This window comes from Apodemus sylvaticus, chromosome 20 (genome assembly GCF_947179515.1).
Source record: "Apodemus sylvaticus chromosome 20, mApoSyl1.1, whole genome shotgun sequence".
Classification (NCBI taxonomy): domain Eukaryota; kingdom Metazoa; phylum Chordata; class Mammalia; order Rodentia; family Muridae; genus Apodemus; species Apodemus sylvaticus.
The window spans coordinates 10,195,453-10,217,971 of NC_067491.1; the positions used below are offsets into that span (position 1 = coordinate 10,195,453).

At 40.5% G+C, this 22,519-nt stretch overlaps 1 protein-coding gene across 2 annotated transcripts in view; it reads left to right on the top strand.

Moving 5' to 3' along the window:
• Window positions 1-22,519, top strand: part of Usp15 (ubiquitin specific peptidase 15) — a 91,502-nt gene that overhangs the window by 66,271 nt on the left and 2,712 nt on the right. For both annotated transcript variants that reach the window (XM_052165797.1, XM_052165798.1), the window contains 13 exons: window positions 4,413-4,586; window positions 8,773-8,931; window positions 9,009-9,233; window positions 11,855-11,938; window positions 12,029-12,123; window positions 12,216-12,407; window positions 13,418-13,533; window positions 13,715-13,987; window positions 14,350-14,420; window positions 14,767-14,882; window positions 15,151-15,300; window positions 17,451-17,554; window positions 19,899-19,987. In XM_052165797.1, coding sequence (XP_052021757.1) covers window positions 4,413-4,586; window positions 8,773-8,931; window positions 9,009-9,233; window positions 11,855-11,938; window positions 12,029-12,123; window positions 12,216-12,407; window positions 13,418-13,533; window positions 13,715-13,987; window positions 14,350-14,420; window positions 14,767-14,882; window positions 15,151-15,300; window positions 17,451-17,554; window positions 19,899-19,987 — 1,848 coding nt within the window. The remainder of the gene's footprint in view (window positions 1-4,412; window positions 4,587-8,772; window positions 8,932-9,008; window positions 9,234-11,854; window positions 11,939-12,028; window positions 12,124-12,215; window positions 12,408-13,417; window positions 13,534-13,714; window positions 13,988-14,349; window positions 14,421-14,766; window positions 14,883-15,150; window positions 15,301-17,450; window positions 17,555-19,898; window positions 19,988-22,519) is intronic.

Genomic DNA, 22,519 nt, shown 5'->3' on the forward strand with positions numbered 1-22,519 from the left:
ATAAGTTGCTTACTTTTTTCCTCTTTTACATTAACAATTGTAGATACTATTAAAAATCTCTTATATCTGATTATTGTTTTTTAATTAGTATAGATATTTTATACTTGATAATAGCTTCATCATGACATTTTCAAGAATAGTATTACTTCCTTTTTAATATAATCTTCAAAAACTTTCTTCCATTTGAGGAACAAACTCTTAAGCCCAATTATAATTAAAACAAAACTTGGCTTAAGAGCTCAGTATTCTATTCCCAGCACTGCGAAAGCTAAGGAGGAAGAGCATCAGGATTTCACATTCAACCTTGGCTGGATAATAGGCCCATATCTCAAAACCATATATACGTGTGTGTCTTAATACATTCCTCGTATTTGAGACCCATTTTATACAGGTTATTAGGAAGTCTAATTTTATTGATTTTTGATGTTTGATAGTGTCAGATGGTTGAATTTCAACAAATTAACAGAGACAGGTGTCATGTCAGAAATTTTGGAAGCAGTAGATTAATTCTGTTTATGCATTTGCTGTCTCATACAGCATGCTCATGTCTGGCTCTGCTGACCACTGCCATGGGTCTTATGCAGCTAGAGGTGGCTTGTTCAGTTTTACAGGCACAGGAGCATTTAGACTTCTGGTAGAGTCTAACATTAGACTTTTAGCCCATATTCTATCAACCAAAGATCTTTGTGGCTAAGAGGATAATTTCCTGCTTTAAATGTGAAGAAATGTGCACATATGTATACTTAAGGAGGGACTTGTTCTTTAGAGCACCATGTTTAATAGCAGCAGTGTAAGCATCTGTTTCAGTCATCAAAGACTTTATGATTTTAAGATAGGCTCATATGAAAGCTCTAAATAATGAGTTGCATGTAATAATTTCAGATCAAACAGCAACACAACCAAAATTTAAGAAACTGTTTTCTTCTTTTCTCCCAGAATGATGATGTTGAATGTGGATAGGACAGCTCCTGCAATATGGAAACACTTGGGTGCTTGACCTTTACTTTAGTTGTATCTTGAAGTTTGTATGAACAGTTATAGTAACTAGTCCTTACATGTTTTAAAGAACATAACTTCTGATGTACCAGTATTTTCAAGATTCAGAGAAATTTCTGATAACACTTTAGTTTTTAAGTTATTGTGGTTTGTATTAGTCAAATGATAACTGTATTCATGTGCTCTTACAAATAGTCCAAAAAATATAACCTGAAAGCTTTTTAGCACATTATATTAAGCAAGTGGAATGTTTAAATTCAAATATTAGTTAGACATCTCCATGGGTAATACAGGCCCTACTTGATAAAAGTATTTGTATTTTATTATTTAGTTTGGCACTACTGAATTATTATAATTCAGTTCAAAATGAGTTCAGACTGGCATATGTCCCTGTGAAAATAAATGGTAGTCTAGAAAATCCGAAGAGTCTAAAGCCAACAGAAGGCAGACATAGAGGTGGAGTGCCTCCCGTGCACACTCGCCTCTTGCTTCTTCCCCGGGCTTTTGAGGTGCTTTTGATACCATTCATTATAAGCAAATATATATTTACCACATGTGCAAAGATTTCATTTGATAAAAATCAGTTGAGTCTTGTGTGCTAAGATTGAGAATAAAGGCGTTAGTAAATCCTGGTAGACCGGTGTTAATAAACATGTATACTTACTCATGGACTAAGTGATATACTCAGTGCTGAGATCACAGATGCATAGGCTGTCATGGAGGTCACAGCCCACCAGACATAGACCAACAATAACGTTGTGACATGTTAAAATCCGTTCTGGGCTCAGAGGGCACTGAGCAGTACAAGCGCAGCAGGAGACACTGTTGGGGAACTGGCGGGTCCCCAGTAGGACGCCTGACTCCGTCAGTAACGAGGAGCTGTGTGCGCTGCAGAGAGAGGAGCGTAGCAGTCACAGGGCTGTCAGCGAGCAGAGGAGAGGAATTGTGGAGGGACAAGGATGAGTAAAGAGGTTCGTCTAAGACCTGGGGTTCCAGTATGAATACAAGGACGCATTAAAGGTTTTATATGCATTAACATGCTTAAACACATATTTAAAAGATCACTGGTTGCAAATAGAGTTAATTTTTCTTCCGCTGTATTTGGAGGGCCTTGCAAGTAGAGGATATGTAGCACATGAGTAATTAAGCAGAAATGACATTCAGAATTTACTCATGTTTGCAACGCTTGTTTTTGAGCTATCTGTAAAGCCATAAATTTGGTTGTGTAAGTATAATAATGGACTTTACTGGAGTGCGGTGCAATGCTGCATTACTATAACCCTGACTAAATCACAAAATGAGAATTTGCAAGGTGCTAATTGTCAAATACTGCTGTGACTGGCCCCTTTACCCAGTATCTACTTGTGGCAGATCAGGATACTTATTGCTAAATAATGGCATCTGTGTGGTGGTGTGGTCCGTATGGCCTGCCCCTTCTCCAGTGCTGGGTCTGTAATTAAAGTGAAGTGTAGTACCAAAAGAAGAAAATGAAACTCAGGTGGGACACAAAGGACTTGGGAAGAAACATAGGAAGTGTCCTTCCCCTTAATCACCTTCTACACTATAAACTGCCCTATGTGTGTCTCTTAATACAAAGAAAATTCTATACTGGAAGCAAATGTCAGGGCCTCTGGCGGCCTGCAGAGCCCGACTGAACATGCCGCAGCTGTTTCTGATACAAAGTGAGTTCAAGGCCAGCCTGGGCAACTGAAAATCTTGTCTCAGAATCAAAAGTATAGTAGGAGGGTGGGAGTGGGGAGGGTGGGACTCAGCCCAAGAGACTGATTCCTCTCTGGCAGTCAGGGCACCTCAGGAGGGAGGGGGAGAGTCAGAGTAATGCATGCCCTCCATGAGCAAGTCCCAGGTTCCTCCTGAGGATGGGGACTCGACTTAGACAACTGTCAGATTGCATGGATATTGGGACTGCTCAGAAAACGTACTTTTGTAAATAAATGAGACCAAAAAAAAAAAATGAGTAACATAATTTACTTGAAAAAACTAAATAAAGGTAAAATATGCTTATTTTGGTGTTTTGGTATAGTCATAATTGAAATTACCTGTACGAACACCCAACAAGCTCAACTTTTCATAGCTACGAAGCCTGTTTAACTTAATGCAACTTGGTGAAATACCAGCTCTCCAAAACTTTGACTTCCATGAATATTAATTGAGACTCAACAAAATGGATTTTTAAAACTTGACATGCAAACAACTGGTTTCTCATACAGAACTTTGTCACTGTCCCCAAGACACATATATTCCTCCTTAAAAATATGTGTATGGGTATTTATGACTTACCTGAGTATGGATGTATTTGAGACATTGCATATTTGAAACATTCATTAATAAAGCAACATGGTGTTCCCTCTGAGGTGAAATCATGAGGCATCATCAATTTAAAATTATTCCAAATAATTTTGGAATTTTATATAATATAATTTTGGAATAAAATATTATGGAAAATATTTCTACCATCTTTTAAATTTTTTAAGAACTTAGTCAAAATAAAGAATTGGAGAAAAAGTTTGCAGTTTTTTATAAACAAAAATTAGATTGTTATTATTAAGAGTTTTGAAAGAAATATCCAGAGTTTGCCTAAAGTTGGTTTTCGGTAGGCTTTTTCTACCCTTTCCAAACACCTCTACCAGCTGAACAACAGGTTTAAAAACTGCATCTTCATGGTAAGGTGCTGGCTGCAGCAGCAGTAGATACAGGCGTTGGTTGTGATGGTGTTCGCAAGGTGTTGGGATCAAAATCCATAGGTCTACAAGCACTTTATAGTAAGGGGTTTATGGTCATCACATAGCCTGCATTTCTCCTACTACATACTTTAAATCCTCTCTAGATTGCTTGAAATACTTTATATTGTACTGGCTAAAGTATAATGACCAAAAAAATTTTTGTTCAGTATGAATGTAATTTTTTTCCAAATATTTTCCCATCTGCAATTGATTTGAGTCCATGGATACCACAAACCATCTGTTCCTTTTTTAAGCTGATCTTTTTTGCTTGCACGCCATCTCAGTTTTTATCTACTCAGGCTACTTGGCAGGTGCCTATGGTGCTTAGGCAGTCCATAGTTTACCAATCAAATAAAAGGAAAGAAAGCATTGAGCTTCTCTTCCAGTTAACAGGTAGTTTGCTGTGGTTAAAATTATGCTGATTTTGCAGCAACAAGTGGTGGTGGTGGTGGTGGTGGTGGTGGTGGTGGTGGTGGTGGTGTTTATTAGCAGTAACTGAGCGTTGGGAGTGAGTATGTGAATGCCTCATTTAGTGTTTAACTGTTACTCAGCACAAGGACCCATCTGTGTTTCTGTGTGTGTGTCACACTAAATTGACTTGCTTCATTCTTCATTTTAACATTTTAAGTATGCATGTAGTGTCTTTTACTTAAAAATATGTTTTGTTCCTTGCAGTGTTTGAGCAACACGCCTCCGCTTACTGAATATTTCCTCAATGATAAGTACCAAGAAGAGCTGAATTTTGACAATCCCTTAGGAATGAGAGGTGAAATAGCTAAATCCTATGCTGAACTCATCAAGCAGATGTGGTCCGGGAAGTTCAGCTACGTCACTCCAAGAGCATTTAAGGTTAGTGTGGTAAACCTACTGTCAGCAAGTGTGCTTTCATCTCCAGAGGATCAACACAACAACAGACTCCTCATCTGAGGGGTGAGAGTCGCATAGCAGTGTCTCCTGGCCTCCCAAAGACACAGACAGGACATGCAGCAGGACAGTGATTAGGGGTTTTTATTTGGGTTTTGTTTTCTTAATGTCTAGAAACAGTCAGGAGGGGAATAGCTTAGAGGTTAAGAGCAGTTGCTGCCCTCCCAGAGGACCTGGGTTTGATTTTCAGTACCAACATCAGGTGGCTCAGAAAAACCTCTGTAACTAAGGCTGGAGTAAATCTGATGCCCCCTTCTGACCTCCATGGGCATTTGCACTCATATGTGCACATAGTTACACTGATGTGGTTCAGAATAGTTGGACTGTCTCTGGAAGCCCTAGATGAATGTTCTTTGTTGTAAAGAACTTCATTTGGACATGCCACTAAGTTTAAGAAATCTAGTTTATCTTCAATCCTGTTCCATTGATCCTCCTGCCTGTCACTGTACCAATACCATGCAGTTTTTAACACTATTGCTCTGTAGTATTGCTTGAGGTCAGGGATACTGATTCCCCCAGATTTTCTTTTGTTGCTGAGAATAGTTTTAGCTATCCTGGGTTTTTTGTTGTTCCAGATGAATTTGATAATTGCTCTTTCTAACTCTGTGAAGAATTGAGTTGGGATTTTGATGGGTATTGCATTGAATCTGTATAGTGCTTTAGGCAAAATGGCCATTTTAACTATATTGATTCTACCGATCCATGAGCATGGGAGGTTTTCCCATTTTTTGAGGTCTTCTTCCATTTCCTTCTTCAGAGTCTTGAAGTTCTTGTCATACAGATCTTTCGCATGTTTGGTAAGAGTCACCCCAAGATACTTTATACTGTTTGTGGCTATTGTGAAGGGGGTCATTTCCCTAATTTCTTTCTCAGCCTGCTTATCCTTTGAGTATAGGAAGGCCACTGATTTGCTTGAGTTGATTTTGTAACCTGCCACTTTGCTGAAGTTGTTTATCAGCTGTAGGAGCTCTCTAGTGGAGTTCTTTGGGTCACTTAGGTAGACGATCATGTCGTCTGCAAATAATGATAGTTTGACTTCCTCCTTTCCAATTTGTATCCCCTTGACCTCCTTATGTTGTCGAATTGCCCGAGCTAGTACCTCAAGTACAATATTGAAAAGATAAGGAGAAAGGGGGCAGCCTTGTCTGGTCCCTGATTTCAGTGGGATTGCTTCAAGTTTCTCTCCGTTTAGTTTGATGATGGCTACCGGTTTGCTGTATATTGCTTTTACTATGTTTAGGTATGGGCCTTGAATTCCTGTTCTCTCCAAGACTTTAAGCATGAAAGGATGCTGAATTTTGTCAAATGCTTTTTCAGCATCCAGTGAAATGACCATGTGGTTTTGTTCTTTGAGTTTGTTTATGTAGTGGATTGTATTGATGGATTTCCGTATATTGAACCAACCCTGCATTCCCGGGATAAAGCCTACTTGATCATGGTGGATGATCGTTTTGATGTGTTCTTGGATTCGGTTGGCAAGAATTTTATTGAGTATTTTTGCATCGATGTTCATAAGGGAAATTGGTCTGAAGTTCTCTTTCTTTGTTGGATCTTTGTGTGGCTTTGGTATCAGCGTAATTGTGGCTTCGTAGAAGGAATTGGGTAGTGTTCCTTCTGTTTCTATTTTGTGGAATAGTTTGAAGAGTATTGGTGTTAACTCTTCTTTGAAGGTCTGGTAGAATTCTGCACTGAAACCATCTGGTCCTGTGCTTTTTTTGGTTGGAAGACTTTCTAATGAACCCACACACCTATGGCCACTTGATCCTCGACAAAGAGGCTGAAAACATCCAATGGAAAAAAGATAGCCTTTTCAACAAATGGTGCTGGTTCAACTGGAGGTCAGCATGCAGAAGAATGCGAATTGATCCATCCTTGTCTCCTTGTACTAAGCTCAAATCCAAATGGATCAAGGACCTCCACATAAAGCCAGACACTCTGAAGCTAATAGAAAAGAAACTGGGGAAGACCCTTGAGGACATCGGTACAGGGAGAAAGTTTCTGAACAGAACACCAATAGCGTATGCTCTAAGAGCAAGAATTGACAAATGGGACCTCATAAGGTTACAGAGTTTCTGTAAGGCAAAGGACACCATCAAGAGGACAGATCGGCAACCAACAAATTGGGAAAAGATCTTCACCAATCCTACATCAGATAGAGGGCTAATATCCAATATATATAAAGAACTCAAGAAGTTAGACTCCAGAAAACCGAACAACCCTATTAAAAAATGGGGTGCAGAGTTAAACAAAGAATTCTCACCTGAAGAACTTCGGATGGCGGAGAAGCATCTTAAAAAATGCTCAACTTCATTAGTCATTAGGGAAATGCAAATCAAAACAACCCTAAGATTTCATCTTACACCAGTCAGAATGGCTAAGATTAAAAATTCAGGAGACAGCAGGTGTTGGAGAGGGTGCGGAGAAAGAGGAACACTCCTCCACTGCTGGTGGGGTTGCAAATTGGTACAACCACTCTGGAAAGCAGTCTGGCGGTTCCTCCGAAAACTGGGCACCTCACTTCCAGAAGATCCTGCTATACCACTCCTGGGCATATACCCAGAGGATTCCCCACCATGTAATAAGGATACATGCTCTACTATGTTCATAGCAGCCCTATTTATAATTGCCAGATGCTGGAAAGAACCCAGGTATCCCTCAACAGAAGAGTGGATACAAAAAATGTGGTATATCTACACAATGGAGTACTATTCAGCCATTAGAAACAATGAATTCATGAAATTCTTAGGCAAATGGATGGAGCTAGAGAACATCATACTAAGTGAGGTAACCCAGACTCAAAAGGTGAATCATGGTATGCACTCACTAATAAGTGGTTATTAACCTAGAAAACTGGAATACCCAAAACATAATCCACACATCAAATGAGATACAAGAAGAAAGCAGGAGTGGTCCCTGGTTCTGGAAAGACTCAGTGAAACAGTATTTGGCAAAACCAGAACGGGGAACTGGGAAGGGGTGGGAGGGAGGACAGGGGAAGAGAAGGGGGCTTACGGGACTTTCGGGGAGTGGGGGGGGGCTAGAAAAGGGGAAATCATTTGAAATGTAAATAAATTATATCGAATAAAAAAAAAAAGAAATCTAGTTTATCCTTGTGGTCACTGTAGACTATAAAAAAAAACATCAGAATGAAACTAGTTTATAAACAACTGTCAGACTGTCACTGTTGTATTTTCAATGTGGTTTATGTGGGTGTTTTTATGATTTAGTTACTTAGATCTTACCCTCAATGAGAAGTTACTATGAGCCATAGTCCTTACAGGTAAGTGACATTCATAGGACATCTAAGAAATATTTTGTTAATCATCTAGCTGTTTCTAAAAAAATGAATCAGAGCTGAAGGGATGGCTCTGTGGTTAAGAGCACTGGCCACTCTTCCAGTGGACCAGGGTTCAGTTCCTACCACTTGCATGGTAGCTGCCTACCTAGTCTGTAACTCCAGTTCAAGTGCAGGCTGTATGCAAATGCTGCAGAGACAGTGTAGGCAGAATACCAGTTTTGATTCTTCACAAGTTACTTTCCATAAAGATATCACAAACGAAATGGACACACACAGAAGCACATCCCTAGGGACGCGCAAGGTTTGAGTCCATCGAGCCCTGGTCACAGTTTCACCAATTAGTGTGTTATGTGGGTCTGTTTGAAAGCGCAGGGTTTATTGTATATGGTTAACACATTAACACTGATTTTACAACCAACCCTATAACTCATTGCTTAACAAAATGTATCTAATTGTATTTTCCCCATAAAGTATATGACTACCCCTGTGTTTATGAACTCTAGATGACACCTTAACACTCTGCTTGGGAACGGTTTCAAGCACTAGCTAGCCTGGCAGGAAGTGTAAAGAAGAAAACACTAAATTACAAAATGATGCTGAAACTAAAAGGCAGTATAGCTTGCCTTCTTCCTGGAGGGGAGTGCACATCAGTGACAGGGCTTTCCTGGAGTACATCTTCGGATGGTTTAAAATGTATCACAACTTGACTTGGAACTTAGAAGTAATTTATAATAAAATGTAAAATGAGAACAACCTTGTGCTTTTTAAGGAATCCTGTCTCTAGCTGATTTTGTGATTTTGTTTGTCTTACAGACACAGGTAGGACGTTTTGCACCTCAGTTCTCTGGATATCAACAGCAAGACTGCCAAGAACTACTAGCTTTCCTATTAGATGGATTACATGAGGATTTGAATAGAATTAGGAAAAAACCATATATCCAGTTAAAAGATGCTGATGGGAGGCCAGACAAGGTAAATGAATGAACATCATGTCTTCATTGTTACAGTTTTCCAACACCTCTTAGTAACTGTGTCTATTTCCTTTATAGGTGGTTGCTGAAGAAGCCTGGGAAAACCATTTAAAAAGGAACGATTCCATCATAGTAGATATATTCCATGGTCTTTTCAAGTCTACTTTAGTGTGTCCTGAGTGTGCCAAGATCTCAGTGACCTTTGACCCTTTCTGTTACTTGACACTTCCACTGCCTATGAAAAAAGAACGTAGCTTGGAAGTTTATTTAGTTAGAATGGATCCCCTCGCTAAGCCTATGCAAGTAAGTAATGACTTCTTTCTTTACATTTCTTATTTTGACTTAATTCTTGGTGAGACTTTTAAAATTTGTTGGTTTCTCTAGCACTATTCAATAATAAAATTTATTGGATGATAGATTTTATAAGCTAAATACTCTGGAAGTTACACCTGTTTAGAATTACGTGAAGTTAAAGGATGTCGTAGAAAAATAAATATAATCAAATTTCTTTGTCATATTAAAAACAACTAAGGTGTTTGTTTTACAATTTGGGATGGATATCTGCTTAGATTAATAATAATATTAGTGTCTGTGTTTTCTATCAAGAATTTTTAAATATATTTATTTCCTATGTATGGGTATTTTGCCTGCCTGTGTCTCTGTACCACATGTGTTTGGATCCCCTGGGCTTGGAGTATTAGATGGTTGTGTGTTCCCATGTGGGGCTAAGAATGGATCCTGGCTCTTACAGAGGAGCGGCCACTGCTCTTAGCCCCTGAGTTATCTCTAGTGCCCCTCTATTCTTTATGTTGTAGGTTTTTCCTGGTTACTTCTAGAAGTGAAGCTACTATTCTATGTTACTTATGTATTTATTATTGTCTATGTATATGTTATGTAAATACCTATTGTATTTATTGTAAGTCATGATATGATCATGTAGAAGTAGAAGTAACCTTCAGGCATTTCAAATTTTGATGAGAAATAAAAAATTCATATAAAAGTACTTAGTTCAGGGCCAGCAGGATTCCTCAGCGAGGTAAAGGCACTTGCTGCCAAACTTGACAGACCTGAGTTGTATCTCTAGCACTGGTGTAAGGGAGAACCTGCTCCTACAAGTACACTCTGACTCCCGTACTCATGACGTGACATGCACAGAGACACAGTTAATAAAACCTTAGTAGTAAAAACACTTGTTCAGAATCAATTATTCCTTCACATTTGAACCCCTTCTAGTGACAGCACCTCCTGCTCCACTAGACTCTGCTACAGTGCCTAAGAGATCCCAGCATCACCGTATCTTCCTGTCCCGGCTACCCAGGCTCTGTGGGCAGGGAACTTGTACCCAGTGCTGTGACTTGAGAATATTAATGCAGAAGTGCATGCAGATCTTCATACTTACTTCGTGCCTTTCTCCCCAAACAAAGCAGATTTGCTTCTGACTCTTAGATTATTTTCTATAAATTCTTATCTTAGGGTCTGTCCAAATATCTCAGATTCATAGATACATAGTGGAAGTGAAGTCTGTGTGAAAAATATCCTGTGAAGTAAACTACCTTTACTTCCTCTTAGAAGGAGCAGTGTGTGCGCAGTGTTGTTAAAGCTAAGCGGCTCCTCCACGGAGAGGGATAGCTCAGGCAAGGCTGAGCCTGTGCTCAGTGGCCCAGCTGCTGGGATCCAGGAGGACAGTGTAAGGGGAGACTCAGCCGGCCTTGAGTGTGTGTATTTAGGATGGAGAGAAACTGCTTGAGTTACAAATTGACCAGTGGGCTTGAGGAGCTAAGGCATTGGTAGGGGATGAATGAGTAAAGGACTGTTGTGTTTTGAGGCTTGGGATTATTTGGTTTGGTTTTTCTTTTTTTTTAAACTGGTGTGTATTTCAGCACTCACAGCAAGTTAAGGTAAATAAAGAAGGGGTAATTGCTGGGTTTGGGCATCAAAGAAACGAGAAGACAGAACTCAGGCCCGGGTGCTAGGGTCAGGTATGCACAGACACAAAGGTGTCTCTCCCCAGAGGCTCCGAGAGAGGAGCAACCACCTCTGGATTCAAGTTAGACTTCCCTAATCAAAGTAGTCATTTCCTAAGTGAAGTTCGTGTTGTGCAGCTAGTGAGATGAGGAAGTTAAAGAATGGGGAAGGTTTGCAGCGGTTCCTGCAGGCTGAGCGAGTGGCACAGAATGTCCCTGGCAGTGGGAGAAGTGTCAGATGAGACTGTCCTTGTAGCTCACCAAGGCTAAAGGTGGGACACTTCCATCAGCAGACACAAACAGGAGAGAGTTCACATCTTAGTGAGAGCTCTGGTGCTGTGCCCACACACCATGACCATGGCGGGTCATTTCAAGTTTCTGAGGTTTAGTCCATTGCTATCCTCGTGGAGACACCATGTTCACATGGTGTCATGCATGCAGACATGATACAGGACAAGTACCTAGCAGTTCTAGGTCTGGATCCACAGGCATCAGGAAGAGGGGGCCCTTGGCCTGGCTTGTGCTTCTGAAACTTCAAAGCCCATCCAAGGCCCCGCCTCCTAATCCTTTCAAATAGTGCCTTTCCCTGATGACTAAGCACTCAACATGGGCCTGAGGGACAGCTCAATAAAACATAGAACGAGTGTAGTAGCAGGGAAGCTGACAGCATAACAGTAGGATCATGGTGAAAAGAGAAAAATCCATCCTAAGGACTGGAAACCTCTGCACTGCCCAGTAGGCAGGTGAGCGGAGGGGGAGGGGCAGTAAGCACAGGCCGGGAGTCAGTGAGCCGCGGCAGAGCACAGCCCGCCAAGCTGTGTGCATGGGCTTCTCACCCCTGTGTTCTCGGGCTCACAGGCCCAGAGCACTCCGAGCCTCGTGACTGTGGGAGCCCAGGCTCAGCTGCGCATTGTTTTCCCAATGTAATAAATTCATTACGAATTTTTGTTTGTTTTTTAGTACAAAGTTATTGTGCCCAAAATTGGAAATATACTAGATCTTTGTACAGCATTGTCTGCATTGTCGGGAGTACCTGCAGATAAGGTGAGGTGTTTCTGAAATTAAAGTGTGTAAATTGGTCTTTAGTTTCTCAGTATTGGAAAACCAACTTAATAGACATTTATTTCCTTCTAGATGATAGTCACTGACATATACAATCATAGATTTCATAGGATATTTGCCATGGATGAAAACCTGAGTAGTATTATGGAGCGGGATGATATTTATGTGTAAGTATACTATCCATTCACAGGCTGTGGTCCGGGGAAATCTATAGAACCAACACAAAACTTAGAGTTCATGGTCATTCTTGCCCTTGTAGGTTTGAAATTAACATCAACAGGACAGAAGACACAGAACATGTAGTTATTCCTGTTTGCCTAAGAGAAAAGTTCAGACACTCGAGTTACACTCACCATACAGGCTCGTCACTGTTCGGCCAGCCTTTCCTCATGGCTGTACCACGGAACAATACTGAAGATAAACTCTATAACCTCCTCCTCTTGAGAATGTGGTAAGTGCCAAAGGAGCTATACAAAATAAGCATAATAACATAAAATATCTAAAGAAAGTCATCATGCAAGGTACTACCAGAATGTTAGACAAGCCTCTGTTCAGCTTTTTTTAGACAGAGAGTGAACCAGATAGAAATCAGATTACAGCCAGGGATGGTGGTGTCTACACCTGTGATCTAAGCCTAAGGTGTGGCCTGCTGCATGAATTGGTCGTAGGATACAGACCTATAATCCCAGCTCTTCTGATGTGGGAAGGGGAACATTCAGGGATTCTTATACTACTTCTTTTACGTAGCAAATTTGAGGACAGCCTGGGCTACAAAAAGAGTGCCTTTAAATGCCCAAAATAAATAATAAAAATGAAATTACATTCTAATTCATTGACTTGGTCACATTGAGTTCATTACTGATGTTATTTCAAATGTAAAAACACAATTCTTAGCTGTTTTATACCAGTAGGAAGTCAGTTTTAGTGCAAATGACTCTACGAGTTCAGAGTGGAATCCTAGTATGTCTTAGATGACCTCTTGTATGCATGCAGCTGGATCAAGACCAAGCAATATTAACATAGGACATGGTGCCAACACACACGTGTGGTTACGTACATGTGTATACACACACACACACACACACACACACACACACGAATGTAATTAAAACAGACCATGTACCTAAGTGTGGTGGCACACACCTTAAATTGGAGAACTGAGATGGAGGAGCTAGGAGAGCTAGGAGTTCAGTGCCAGCCTCAGATATCCAGTGAGACCGGTCTCGGAAACAAACATAAAAGCCTGGAGCTATAAAGGGGGAAAAGCACTAGAAGTAAATAGTCACTTCTATATTAAAAACACAGATATAGATTATTACTCAGCTTTACTTAAAGTGTGAGTTTAGGTTAAAATAGCTAGTTTTCTTAAGTAAAATTTGCAGGTTAATTTTATAGCAAACTCATTTATTACCTGATATTTATTTATTTATTTATTTATTTATTTATTTATTTATTTTGTAGCCGGTATGTCAAGATGTCTACTGATACTGAGGAAACTGATGGACACCTGCGCTGCTGTGAGGACCAGAATATTAATGGGAATGGGCCAAATGGCATTCATGAAGAAGGTTCACCAAGTAAGACTTTCTGGGCATGTTTTAAGTACTTCTGACCTAGACAGTTATTTCCCCAAAGACAAGGTTATGCTATGGATTACTAAGCTAAAGCATACGAGTAGATACGGAAAGCTATACGGTGATTTCAGAGTGCAGTACAAGGTTGACTTAAAGACCTCCTTCCATTCTTCCTTCCACTAAGGTGAGATGGAGACGGATGAACCAGATGATGAGTCTAGCCAGGATCAAGAGCTTCCCTCAGAGAATGAGAACAGTCAGTCTGAAGACTCGGTCGGAGGAGATAACGATTCTGAAAATGGGTTGTGTACTGAAGAAACATGCAAGGGGCAACTTACGGGACACAAAAAGCGATTGTTTACATTCCAGTTCAACAATTTAGGCAGCACCGATACCAACTATATCAAAGATGACACCAGGCATATCAGATTCGATGACAGGCAGCTCCGCCTAGACGGTGAGTACCTGAGCATAGCTTAGACACTGGACTTGAGCGTAGCTAATTGTTTTCAGGCTATGTTGCACCCGACAGGAGCAAAGTACGTTTGCTTATCTGCAAGTAATAATTCTGAGCTGTACTTAACATCTTCAGTGGTGACAGCATTTACCCAAGTGGGAAGTGGGGTTAGTCTTTGTATCACTTTAGCTCTTAGATTGTGTCAGCCGAGCAGGAACAGCCTCAGTCTTGCCCGACCACCTCGTGCAAGTAGAAAACATGACGGTTCCTTCTCTATGGTGTATATGTAGGCACGAAGATACGTTTATTTTAACATTTAAAGCTTATGACATTTTTAATGAAAAAAGTTTTTTTCATCTCAGAAAGATCTTTTCTCGCTTTGGACTGGGACCCTGACTTGAGGAAGAGATATTTTGATGAGAATGCTGCAGAGGTAAGACACCCCCACCCCCACCCCCACCCCTTCCTGACCTAGTCGTCTTCTGCGCTCTCTCTCTCTCTCGGTAACTAAGAGTTAATGATACTCTTCTTTCTAATCTTGCTTCTACAAATATGTTGATTTTAGCAGAAAACAAAGTCAACCTTTTTAGTCTTTAAGGTAGAGTTAGTTTTTGAACATGCTTTCCATGAGATTATTCAGGTAGAAGTTGCTGCCTGCACCTGTGAGCTGACATGAGCTATATGATGCTTCTAAAAGTTGGTGTTGTTTAAGCATAATCCATGTGTGACTACGAGCAGTTTCATTTTATTCTCGTTACTAAAGAAATACTTCTCTTTAGGATTTTGAAAAACATGAAAGTGTGGAATATAAACCTCCAAAAAGGCCCTTTGTGAAGTTAAAAGACTGCATTGAGCTCTTCACAACAAAAGAGAAACTAGGTGCTGAAGATCCCTGGTAAGAAACTGAAATGACTGTCTGTTTCCTCCGAGCTTGTGCTGGGCGTGCTGGCCAAGTTCTGAGTTCCCTTGACATTTGAGTGAGGTATTTTTATATATTTATTCTTGTGAGTATTTCTTCATATTGCTTACATGTTCACCTCTGTTAGGTATACAGTAATTACTGATAAGATGGAGACCTGCCCAGACGGCGACTGTGATTTACAGTTTTCATTAATGCAGCCATGGTTCTGCCCCGTCAAGCGTTATGCTTTTCTCCTTGATAGGTATTGTCCAAACTGTAAAGAGCATCAGCAAGCCACAAAGAAACTAGACCTGTGGTCCCTGCCTCCGGTCCTCGTGGTGCATCTCAAGAGATTCTCCTATAGTCGCTACATGAGAGACAAGCTAGATACCTTAGTCGATTTTCCCATCAGGTAAGTTACACTACTCAGTAAGCAACAGGCTTTCTGTTTTTCAAATTTATGTGATAATTTCCTTATTTTGCTTTAGGAAACATAAGGTGTAATTAGACCAGTTTAAACATTGAACTTTTGAGTAGTTCTAAAAATGTTAGAATTAATATTTCACGATTTTTTTCATAGAGGTTTTTCATACACCAAAGGAAACATTTTTTGTGTGTTTTGTTTGTTTGTTTTTTTAAAGATACATTGTAACTCAGTCTGTACTGCGTTACCTTTGGTTACAGCATCATTTATAAGATACTTTCTGGGTTTAGTGGCTTTATGTTTTCCTAATATTTTATTATCCATCAGTCACTCCTAAATATACTTTTCTAGAAAAAACTAAAATGATACAAATGTATAAGGGAAGGCTTAGAATAAAACATCAGATGCTATCCTTGACATTTCCTTCTTATATGGTGTGACGTATGTAAAGAGGGAACAATCTAAGGGCAAAAATAAAAATCAATTTTCAAAAATCTGAGGCCAACGTCTCTGGGGTTTTTGGCTGGCTGGCTGGCTGGCTGGCTGGCTGTTTGGCTGATTAGTTTTTGCTACACATAATTGGAAATTGAGAAAGTGAACAGTAAGCACGGTATTTGCCTTCCACACTGGATGACACACAGCCATGAGCAGGACACTGCTGTGTTAGAGGACATAACAGTGTCTCTCACCCTGTGTGCCAGAGTGTACTCCAAATAGACACGCTGATGTCATGTGTATTAACAAAGACACTGGAAGGGTATCAGGAATGTGAATGGGAAGGTATTTATTGCGCTCGGTTTACTGATATTTATTGATTGAAGACCTATTACAGTCACTGAGTGTGAAAGGGTTAGGGTTGAGCATATTACCGTGCACCTCTAACCCCAGCCTTGATGCAGTGGGTCATGAGTATGGTCAAGGCCATTCTGTCTATAAAATCAAATAAGGCATTTTTCTCTTAAAATACTGAGCTATAATGTTTCAAGAGTATGTCATTTTAACAGTATAAGTATTGGAAAGCAAGATTCCGTGGCAGCATAAAATTGAGAAACAGTACTACCTTCTAATGCTGCAAGCATGAGGATGAGGCGCAGAATTGAGGCGGGTTTGTTCTCGGGTCACACGCGGTAGATACTGATCATCGTGCTGCAGTCACAAGCTGCTCCCATTAGTGGACAAGTCATTCAGGCCACAAAGCATAAAATAGGAATTTTTTTAATATTTTTACTAATTCTTTGAAAATGTAACACAATGTATTTAACCACATTCAAGACTCTTCCCAACTCCTGTAGATCTACTTTCTCCTGTACACAGTGCCTTCATGTCCCCTTTTTTCTTAAGATTTAGTTTTACTTTTAGATGATTTGCGTCCTCGGTCTAAGCACCACATGTATGCAGTGACTGCAGAGGCCAGAGCTGCCCATGTGGGGCTGGGAATTGGACCTGGATCCTCTGGAAGAGCAGCTGGTGGTCTTCCATGCTGAGCCATCTCTCCAGCACTGCCACCCTATTGTTATCAGTAGAAGACAGAATTCTCTCACAGTCTTTTCTTCCCCTGCCATACTGTTCCTGAAGACTTAAGTGTAGGGTTGGGTTGTAATGCATTAAGTGAAAACAAGTACCCCACAGTTGGTCCATTGGTCTCTGTGTTTGACCAGCTGTGGCTGGATGGAGCCACCCTCTTCTGTGAGCATGGAACACTGTGTAGAGTGCAGAGAGCTTATACTAGTTTATGGAAGCAGCATCAGGGGGTTCTCCCAAGTTTTTAATTTATGAATATTCCTAAGAAAATTGGTTTTCACTTTTCATTTTAATTTTTTCCTCTGGAACATTGAAAGTCAATGTGGTATCTTGAAAACATCAGTTAGAATAGCATTCAGTGTTAAATTATTAACCCCTAAACAAGGATTAGTGGTTTGGGAAAACACTAAATTTTCAGGGGTACGTGTATAAATCATTTGGTAAGTTATATCTAGGTAATTTCTTATATGTGTGTGTTGCTGTTGTATTAATACACATGCATGAATACATATAGGAGAGTCAGTATTAGCAGAAGGCACTATTTGTTGCTTTAGAAGAGAAATATTTCATCACGTTTAAAGCAAGCATACCTTCACCTCTGGTTTCCTTTCTAACAGTGACTTGGATATGTCCGAATTCCTGATTAACCCAAACGCAGGCCCTTGCCGCTATAATCTGATCGCCGTTTCCAACCACTATGGCGGGATGGGAGGAGGACATTGTAAGTGACAGTTAACCTTTTCCATTCCATAGACTGTTTCCTGGAACATAGTTAATACTTTTTAAAGTAAATAAAATACCAGATGGATCTCACTTATAATCATTGTTCAATACCTTTAAATGAATGAATCACCTGTATAACTTGTATTTTAAGAACCAGTTCTACAAAGAAATAATAGCTAATGCTCCCAGCGGACGCCAGCAAGGCACATGTTGTCTGGCTAAGGTGCTGTCCCTCCCCACTCTTCAGCCTCTCTCCTCAGGTATCTGGGGCTGTGTTCTTCCGCAAGCCTTTACTTTTTTAAAATTTATTTATTATGGCACTCTGGATGCCCGCAAGCCAGAAGAGGGCACCAGATCCCATTACAGGGTGGTTGTGAGCCACAATGCGGCTGCTGGGAATTGAACTCAGGACCTCTGGAAGAGCAGTCAGTTCTTTTTGACTGCTGAGCCATCTCTCCAGCCCCTGTGTTCTTTTAAGCCATTTATATTTATTTGTTAACTTAAGCAATAGGTACTGTTGATCTCAATGACTCTTTCTTGTCTATTTAATCTTTCGCTTTGTATGATTTATAATTATGGCATTTATCTTTCCACTCCAAATTGCACTTAACTTTCTACAGCTGTAAGACTGTAGAAAAAAAGTCATTATTTATGGTCTGTTATCCAAGGACTCCTTTGAGCTGCCCAGAGTGCCACTTCTTCACATGATGGGCGTGCCCGATTGTAGTTGAGGCTGACTGTGACAGCTCGCTCTCTCTGCTTGGCAGACTGCCATCCCCGTCAGTCGCCACATCCTTTTCAGTACCTGCTTGGTTTCATTAACTGAGTAGAGTTCATTCATAAGTGAAATAGTCTTTTTTATATATATTTCACTTTGAAATCAAATCTATGGTTCTAAAATAAGCTATGTTGCTTTTGTTTTTCTTTCTGAAATCACCAAAATATGGGAAGTAACTATCCCAACAAGTCTACTAGATTTCATCTCTACATCTGGGCTTGACCCCAGAGGATTTTCTATTTCGTGTCATTATGGACGATCAGTTTTCTTTTGTCGTTGTCATTGTTGCTGTTGCCTCCATCTGGACATTGTTGCCTCTGTGAAAGTCTACCCACTGCACCCCAGTCCAGCGTACGTCACCCGGTCTTCATGGTCGCTCTTGGGTTGTGTGGTGGCTTTATCACTCTCGTCTCACTGTTGCTTCGTAATCTTCCTCATCAAAGGTCTAGCTTGCTAAGATGTTCAAAGAATTTTACTAAATCCTTTATTTAGTTTATCTCATAGTTTTCATATTTTCTTTAAGACTGAGAATGTTTCTTCTGTAAGTGCATTGTCTTCTCTGCAGTTCTCTTGAGTTCAGACTGGCAAACTCAGCACATGCAATGGGTTTCACTCAGCTGATCAGATTTAAGAAGGGATGCAGAACAAATGACTCACACAGCTGGTTACTGTGCATCTGAGTGGTTGGAGGGAGGAAAATGGTTTAAGGCTGCCCAAGGGAAGCTATGATGCACACTGTTCCCAGCTCCTCGTAATGTTGATGGTTAATGGTATGTGTGTTTAACTATGGTTGGAACGTGATCTGTGAGCACATGAGGGATTTGAGAGCTTCATTTATACAGAGTAGAAAGTAGCTCTTCTTATCTTTCAACCTGTTCTGTACTATGTTAAAGGTAGAGAAATCCTACTATGTAAGAACCATAGGCGACTAAACAAGGTTGTCAGAATGGAAAATGCCATAGGAAACTTAAGTAATAAAAATGCTAGACTTAGGCGTCAGACATAGCCTGGGTTTAAGTCCCAGATCGGCTGCGTAACAGCTACACTGCCTGGAACAAACTGTCCTTTGGAAACCTAAGTTTCCTAGCACTCCAGCAAGAATGGGGATGATAACCTGAATGTGGGTACAGTGCACAGTGCTGCGCCTGCTTACAGAACCACTGCATAAATATCTCTAATTGCCACTGGTATATTTTTTCTGTAAATTAAAAAAATCATAACTATATTATTTTCTTCCTCTGAAAAAGTCACAAGTTTCAACTTAGAAAAAAAAAAGTATTTCTTAGGCTTTTAAATTTGCTAGAAATGATTCGCAAAACCTTTGTTAAATCTCGTGAATATGCTCCGGCCTCATACAGACGCTCACGTCAGGTGAATGTGCACATCCTCATACAGACGCTCACATCAGGTGAGCGCACATCCTCATACAGATGCTCACATCAGGTGAACGTGTTCTATCCTCATATAGATAGATACTTATTGTGCCTTTAGTGGAGATTACTTAGGCACATGATTATGGAGTTGTGAGGATTCCAGTCAAGAAGTAATTGTATTCTTTCATTAGATACTGCTTTTGCAAAAAACAAAGATGATGGAAAATGGTACTATTTTGATGACAGTAGCGTCTCCACTGCATCTGAAGACCAAATTGTGGTAAGTATGTCTTCAGTTTCTGAAGTCATGGGGTCAGCCTCTTGGGAAGACATGCAAGTTAACGGAAGGGAGGACTGGGGCCAGAATATGCTCGTGTACCAGGTCAGGCATGGCAGCACGTCTGTTGAGGCCAGCCTGATCCACACAGTGAGTTCCAGGACAGCCAGGGCTACAGAGAAAGCCTGTTTGGAGGAGATAAGAGGAGAGAAGCCATGGAATACTGTGTTCCGTACTGTAGCAGCTTGCTGCAAGCTTCATTCTGACTTCCAGAAACAGAAAATTGCTTGTGTGGAAATGTATCTTGAGGATTTTCTCATTATCACACACATAAGTCACACTGTGGACATTTCTTGCTGTTTTCAGATGAAACAACTTTCTGATAGGAGTTGTTTTCCTCTGGAGAAAGAGGAGTAGCGCTGAGCTTCTCAGACATGGGCTCCTATGGTTGGGGTACTGGACCGCTGTGAGTTAGTCATGTGAGGCTTTAAACCTGACAGCCCATGACAGCTCATGAGTGAGTAAAAGGACTTAGAGATTTTCTTAAGAGCTTAATCCTCGTCATGTGTCACTCTGAAAGGTTAGCCCACTGTCACTTTGGCATTCTCTGGTCAGTAGAGAGACAGACGTAGCTGGTCTCTCTGCACTGGTGTTTGTTTTATGTCACAACAGAACACATTTTTATTGGCAGATATTGGTAGAAGGTAACTATGGTATGTTTTAAAAAGAAAAAGAGTTATTCCGTAGATGTTTGTTCCTCTCTAAATTACAATATTATAAAGAGTAAGAAATGTAACAGGGCTGAAGAGATGACTCAGAAGTAAACACTGACCACTCTTCCAGAGGACCAGGCTCCTTTCCCAGAACCCACAATGTGACCTGGAATTCTAATTCTAGATCTGCTGTCCTCTTGGCCTTCACAGCATCAGACCTGCACAGGGTACACAGGCACACATGCAGACAAAACCCTACACATGTAAACTTTTCAATGTTTGGGGTTTTTTGTTTGTTTGTTTTTTGGTTTTTTTACTTAAAAAGAGAAGTAGTAATATTTTCTTGTGGTATTTCCAATACATGTGTCCATGATGTTAGAAATGCTGACTCCTGTGTTTTCCAGATTAAATACTACTTAAGAGTAGACAGTAGGTTTTAGTTTACAATATTTCAAGGATTCAGCTTTCTAAAGCAAATTAATAAGCTTCTGAACCCATTTACTGGCACAGACTTAGAAACAAATAGGTCTAAAATAACTTTTGTCTCTTTTCCCTCCTGTCCCACCCACATGTGTTTGTGGTGTTCTGAGTGTGAGTCTGAAACAGTGTTGCCCTCATGTACCTGTCAGAATGTCCTCACACAAGCCTGTGTGGAACTCAGACCTAGGCAATATGCTGAATCCTGTACTAGCTTTTAAAAACAGGTAGATGACTCCTTTAGCCCCTCCCATCTGTGTTGGAGTATGTCTCCCACACTTCTGTTTCTCTAATCTTTCATCCCAAACATCCAAAAATAAATTGCCCTAATCCTGCCTTTCAGATATCTTGTTTATAAAGCAGGTTTGAGGGTGATAATGTTGATAGAGGCCATTAGTTTCCACACACTACATCTAGCAGATTTAGTGCTCTACTCCTGTGTGCTCCTGTGATCCCAGGGCCCAGGCAGTAGAGGCAGCAAGCCAGATTCAAGGATGAAATTGACGTTATTGCGTACTTTAACCGTGATTCTTCATTTAATCAAGAAATACTTGAGTCCGTGTGTCAGGGACAGCCTAGTTCCATTCTAAACCACTGTATATATTTCACTGTCCTCCTTAACTACTCGGTACAGGCAAATTAACAATCGTGATATAACCATTAAATGCCATTACCATTAATTGTGTTTCTTTGAGACAGAAAGAGGATGGCTGTGCTTGAGGAAATAAGTACAGAAACCTCGGGCCTGAAGGCGGCGTGTGGCCTGAAGGCAGCATGTGGCCGACCTCTGTTCATACAAATAAGCATAAGTTAAACAAGCATCACAGATGTGCCAAACACAAGACACCTGAAAAGACAAAGAGACCTTACAGAGCGTGACATCTTGAGGAATTAGAGGATCATTTGGCATGACTGAACAAGAAAGCTGCCATGGGGTTTGGGGACAGAATTAGCCTGAGGTCAGATTAAGTGCTCAGGTAAAGAACATGGTACCCAAAGTTCAACTCTGAGCATCTCTTAGGTGGTTGATTGGCAGGTAGTGTGACAGCACCGTGTTTTATATCTTCCTATCTCTCTGGTATTACTGGAGCAAGGGGTGTGAAGGCATTGAGTTGAGCAGAAAGGCTATACAGGAGGCTGACAAGGTGATTTAGAAAGGGTGTAAGGTTGGAATGAAAGTTCTCATAGTAGGTATTTTGATGCAGAATAAAACAAGTATTTTTTAAGCCAGAGAGTCATGTCTGGTGTAGTGCATTATGCATCCTGTTGTGGCACATGCCTGTCATTTTAGCATTTGAGACTCAGACTGGGAGATCACAAGTTCCAGACTATCCTGTACTACATG